This window comes from Priapulus caudatus, unplaced genomic scaffold, assembly GCF_000485595.1.
Source record: "Priapulus caudatus unplaced genomic scaffold, Priapulus_caudatus-5.0.1 Scaffold2403, whole genome shotgun sequence".
Classification (NCBI taxonomy): Eukaryota; Metazoa; Priapulida; class Priapulimorpha; order Priapulimorphida; family Priapulidae; genus Priapulus; species Priapulus caudatus.
Window position 1 is genome coordinate 11,848 of NW_014579464.1, and position 5,576 is coordinate 17,423.

Below are 5,576 nucleotides of genomic sequence, written 5' to 3' on the forward strand. Positions count from 1 at the left end.
CGAAGTACTCAAAAAACTGCAGTTGCCTTTAATTGTGTTTCTCTTCACGACAGACTATAAACTTGCCGTCAAGTTTGCATACAATATGGATATATACCTGGAGTAATATTTGCTATATATGCTTATTATATTGTTTATACATTTGAGGCAAAAGATGAACCTGTGATCATCATAATCACGTGTATTAGATTCTCGGTTGACGCAGGTTCATTGCAAAAAACTAGAACTACATTAAAGTTGACAAAGAAACTGTTCATTTTTTATTGTTTACTTATTCTGTGTAATAATTATAAAAATCTATAAAAATCTAGTGGGAAATAAAATAGTATTTCAAACATTCCACACAATCATTTGAACCTATTCCTATGATCTAACATCGCTCTTAAAATTTGGGGTAGGGGTAGGGTGAGGGTAGCCCCTGCTGCACAAATAACTTCGTACTATCACCACGTGCACCTATGTTAATAGCAGGTGCTATAACAAGTTAACAGCACCACGTGCACCTGCACAGCTCACTTCTTACTTTCTCTAGTTGTTAAATATGCTTAAACTTGAGGAGCGACGACCATGTTCTCGTCATCGCTCGACCCAACATCGAGACTCAAACTGTAAAATGTTAATGAGAATACATGAACTAACGTTATTTTAACGTTGTCAAGGCCCATTACAATAATGTTATGTTAATGTCACATAAAAACGTATTTTACAAACGTTTGCAAAAACGTTATAAAATTCAGACATATTTACGTTGAACAAACATTATTAAATAACTTTTATCCGAATCATACAATAACGATATAAAAACGTTATATAAACATTTTGTGTTAGCTGGGTGATAGCTTGTTGCACAGCTAACTTCTTACTCTCTATTTGTTAAGTCAACGTGTACTTACAGACGGCGCTCTCTTCCTGACGTCTTTAGTAAGCCCCTGTTTAACCCTTTCGCTGCTGGCCATGTTTTGCACCCATTTACTTGCACCGCTGAGCCTGTTTAAAGTTAAACCCAGATTTTCATAGGTCCAACTTTGAAGCTAAATATCTGAGAACTGGTAAGAGGTAGAGGTTTGGTGTAAATAAAATGTTGTTAGAGTATTAGTCAGAGATTATGAGGAAATTATTGTTGCCATGGTTATACATGAATAAATTATGCTAATTTATGTAAATTAGCTGATTTTCAAGAAAGCTCGACTTTTCTGTGTTTCTTAATTAGTCATACTTCACTTTGTAGTCAATTTGGGTATGATACAACTTGAAGCACTTCTCAGGATACATTGGAACTTCACATTGTTCACAGTAGTAGTTAGTTTGGTGTCGTTTCTTCTTTTTTTACGATCACTACACACGGAGCAGTCAGGATGGTAGGATTTGTCCTCTTATTTGCTCGTAGTGTCTTTCGACTAGGCGTCTCCTGCGATTCCGATCGTGCCTGATTGTTTTGTCCCTTGCTGTTTGCTTTATATTCTCTGGAATCAAGCTATCTATCACTGCTCACCTGAATTTGATCTGAGATAGTTTTTTTATCAGGAAACTGCTTTCGGTAGGCGACAAAACCGTTGACCAGAGCCGTCACCACAATTAAGTGAAAACCCACCTGATACCCTTTCACAAAACCACTCATTATACTCCTCTGTCCCGTACCGCACAGGGCGCCCCAACCGCCGCTGGTATGGTGGTGATGTATGAGGTGAAGATGACGGCTCTCCCGAGGCCCCGGCCACCAGGGTTGGCTCATCTTCATTCTTACCTATACTTACTGCTCGAGCTCTCCCGAGGGCTCTTCCTCTTCATACCTACAAATGAAAATACACTATAATCTATTAATTATTACGAACAAGTACGAAGTACTCACAAAACTGCAGTTGCCTTTAATTGTGTTTCTCTTCACGACAGACTATAAACTTGCCGTCAAGTTTGCATATGTTGTACTTCTATTTAGCCTATTCTGGGGGAATAGCTTGCTGGATAATGCCCGTTGCACGGTCCTCAAAATCATCTAGAATCGACAGCGATGTGTGGCGACGAATATTTATTATGTACTTTATACCATACACATACATGTGCAAATCATCAATACGTATATGCTTCGTAGCCAGGGCCGGTTTCTACTCCTCCGGGTATGCCGCTGAATGACGGCTTGTCATTCATGAAGCTGATGATAACATTAGTGGTTTCGTCCAAAGGAGTCGGTGCTGGCCCGCCTCCTGTCTTCACTGACTCTCTTTTTTCGAATCCATTCGCTTTCTTAGCTTTCATTTGTAGATTGTTCCAAAGAGTTTTCAACTCCGCCACAGTTCTGCTACCCACACCTATGGCGTTGATCTTTCCGGCGATCTCCTCCCATTTCTCGTGCTTCATTTTTGCAGTTAAGCTGCTTGAAAATTGTCCGAATAGAATGTTATAATTGTCCTTGACGAGGTCGGCCAGATAGGATTTTTCACTTGCTGTGAAGTTCGCCTTCCGTTTCTTCGCAATTTGATGATTTTCGGGATGAATAAGCATGATTTGCGTTGCGTCAACGTCCGCCATTTTGGATATGATTAAATCGGCTAATTACGTACTTAAGTCGGCTAATTATGTGATTAGTTAAATATGTACTTAAGTCGCTTCGTGAAACAGATTTTTGAGTATGATTAAAGGGAGAGTTTACTCTAGGTTCTAGGATTAGGGTTAGGGTTTTTTCAGCTAATTTAGGTTANGTGGCCACATCGCAGACGTGATCCAGGTATCGTGGACGTACTCAACAACCTGTTGACCTGCAGGAGTGGTAGCCCGAGCCTGCAAAATATTGAACATTTCGGGTATATGCTCATGAGGAATTAGTGGTAGGGCCATTATTTTTCGAAGATACCTGCACATGCGATAATTCCCTCGGTATGTATGAACAAGACCGAGATTTTGGATTTTCCGCCACACTGCTTGTGTCCAATGGAATGAGCATTGAGCACCCCATGACACGGACCTCCGGTACAACTTCGGCCAGAGACTTGCAGACAGCGCACTCGAAATCTGTAACAATGCTCTGTAAGCAATAGTCATTAGGCAAAATCTCAATGAGGTTTCGCAAAACGGCACTGTAATCTCGGCGGTTCTTGCCAGACATGAGCGCAAAAGCAAGAGGAACTTGTTTGATGTAGCCGTCACTCTGAACAAAGGCATGCACAGAAAACAACTGTATGAAGGGGGCACGAACGACTTTGAAAGTCAAATCAAGGTACCAGCGGGTAGTCTTTGCTAGCAGGGTTATCATTAGGGGAAGGGCAAACAGCAGGTGTCTGCGTTCACGCACTGTTCGCGTTGTCGCGCCGCATGAACCCATCTGGAACAAAAGTATTATCTATATCAAAATCAAGATTGCGGGGATGGGGACGCCGCATCTGCTGCCTTTTTCTGTTTGCAGTGCGGGCCAGGTGATCTATGCAGGGTAGTGCATCTATAGGGCCACCATTACATTTCTCAGCAAGTGCCTGAGAGACGATGCTTGGGGCGGAGCGGAAGATGCTCCTCGTTGCCTTTCTCTTTACGTCAGCAATCACTTTAAGAGCTGTTGAGGCACCCGGCACAGGCTGGTGACAATGTGGTTGGGGACCTGCAATGAGTGTCTTGTCATTGTTATTCTGCTTAACGCGTGCCAAGCATGTTTCGCGCTTATTTCGGACGCTGCAACGCCAGGTGGTAGTGACGTCATTAGACCTGTACAAGGTGTACGTGAATCCTTGGTCATCCGCAAGCTTGACGCGGCCACGCTGCGATGCGGGGTCGATGACTTCATACTGGAGGGGCGGTGGGGGCATTTCGGGTTCTTCGTCCGTCGTGGAATCGTCTGAAACAGAATCATCATAGCGGACAATTATAGGTTCTGGCTCAGCTGCAATGTCGTATATGTAAAATAGAGATGTGCAATCGTAAGTTATCAAGCAGTAATGCTGTCATATTATAAGCTCACACATCAGCATTTATATGTCAATGTATGCAAAACATAAGCTAGTGCTATACGTCTTATCTAAGCTAATTCCGATAATCTAAGTGAACATATAGACACGCACGCACACTCATTCATACAATACTAAAGTAAAAGACCTGAAATAAATTTGTAACAGTGCACTGTAGTTGCCACAAATGTCCCGGGTTGTAGGGGGTACACTACTGCCCAGCCAACATTTCAGCAACTACCCACACTGCTACGACTAATGGAAACATGAACACCAACGCATAGTGTACAATAATACACAGCTAAAATAAATTTAATCTAAGGACCATTTAAGTTTAATACCGCAAGCTAAAGCTAGCATAAGTGACCACGTTTTAGTTTAATACCTCAATCTAAGGACCATTTAAGTTTAATACCGCAAGCTAAAGCTAGCATAAGTGACCACGTTTTAGTTTAATACCTCAATCTAAGGAACCTAGTATTTGCTTGTTGACTGACATGCATTGATCACAGGAGTAAACCTCAGTTCGATTGGACCAGACACTTTCGCAAATGCTAACACATGTTGCATGGAACCATTCCTTACATATCATACATTCAGCCATTGGCACCCCTTTCTTTGCTGGAAGCCTACACACACAGTATACAGGCTCAGTCCACAAACAATGAACCAATTTTGGAATTCGGCGAGTTCTGTCACACACAGGAAAAGGTGTGAGAGTTTTGTTTTTGAAACAATTATACAAATGTTGGCGCATTTCGGAGTGCCTGAAAAAGTCTTGTGCAGGATTTACTCTATTGGCCAAACAGACCATGATTGCAATTGCAAAAACTCCACAGTCATTTCCACCATCTTGACGATGCATATTTATGGACTCGATAGTTATATCCTTTTTTGTAGTGCGCAGAAGTGCAGCAGCCTGGTTAAAAAGGCCGTCTGGGGCTTTACGACCTGACAGTGTGTCATATACCTGCACATTTTTGTTTCCAAATATGCTGGACACAACCACCCAGTGATTTCCACAAACATGGAGTGGCTGAATGAACTGTACCACAACCTGAGTGAAACTTGATTGAGTCTGAGCAAGAAGAACAGACATAAGACTAAGTGATCACTCGCCAACCATGATCCTTCCAGAATTGATTCCAATTTCTGATTTTCTAGTTGAACTGAGCCAATGTTTACTTTCCTGACCTTTTTTACTGAATTGGGGGTACATTTGCTACTTCAATCACTTCCTTATTACATTTTCTACGTTTAGCAACGACGGCACCTTCATTTAATGTATCACTTCCTGACAGAAGCAACAAACTGACAGCTGCGTTAAAACTGGGCGTATTGTGTTCCTCGACACCAAAACTAGCTTTTCTTTTATTTACTGCTTTTACATGAGGTGCTGCCTTTGCAACATCTGGGCACAACGGGCGAAGTAGTTTACAACTGCCTTCTTTTTCGTTACTTTCTCTATTGTATGGCTTTAAATGACTTAAATTCACTTTAAATTTTAATACATCCCCTAAAGCGTCTTTTAACATTGCACAACTATTTACGATGATAGCTGTAATGTAAGGACCGAGCCAATCATGTGCCAACCTGTCACCTTTCCTTCCAATCTTTCTCTCATAATACGACAAAGAACTTCTTGGC

General features: G+C 41.7%; 2 protein-coding genes across 2 annotated transcripts; both read right to left on the reverse strand.

Annotated features, from left to right (window-relative positions):
- Positions 1–545: 545 nt before the first annotated feature.
- LOC106818645 (myb/SANT-like DNA-binding domain-containing protein 4) lies at positions 546–2,589 on the reverse strand. The gene is made up of 3 exons (XM_014823332.1): positions 2,075–2,589; positions 1,755–1,790; positions 546–606 (listed from the first exon to the last, which is right to left on the reverse strand). The coding sequence occupies exons 1-3, from the start codon at positions 2,524–2,526 to the stop codon at positions 546–548; spliced, it is 549 nt and encodes a 182-aa protein (XP_014678818.1). The 5' UTR covers positions 2,527–2,589.
- Positions 2,590–2,682: 93 nt separating this feature from the next.
- LOC106818646 lies at positions 2,683–3,100 on the reverse strand. Its single transcript, XM_014823333.1, has 2 exons — positions 2,956–3,100; positions 2,683–2,912 (listed from the first exon to the last, which is right to left on the reverse strand). Exons 1-2 carry the CDS (start codon positions 3,098–3,100, stop codon positions 2,683–2,685), a joined length of 375 nt encoding a protein of 124 aa, XP_014678819.1.
- Positions 3,101–5,576: the final 2,476 nt, after the last annotated feature.

Coding starts and splice junctions, on each gene's coding strand:
- LOC106818645 (XM_014823332.1), bottom strand. CDS start 2,526: ATGGCGGACGTTGACGCAACGCAAATCATGCTTATTCATCCCGAAAAT. Junction 1,791..2,074: donor CCTGGCTACGAAGCATATAC/GTATTGATGATT, acceptor TTTCATTTGTAG/GTATGAAGAGGAAGAGCCCT. Junction 607..1,754: donor CCCTCGGGAGAGCTCGAGCA/GTAAGTATAGGT, acceptor AACATTTTACAG/TTTGAGTCTCGATGTTGGGT.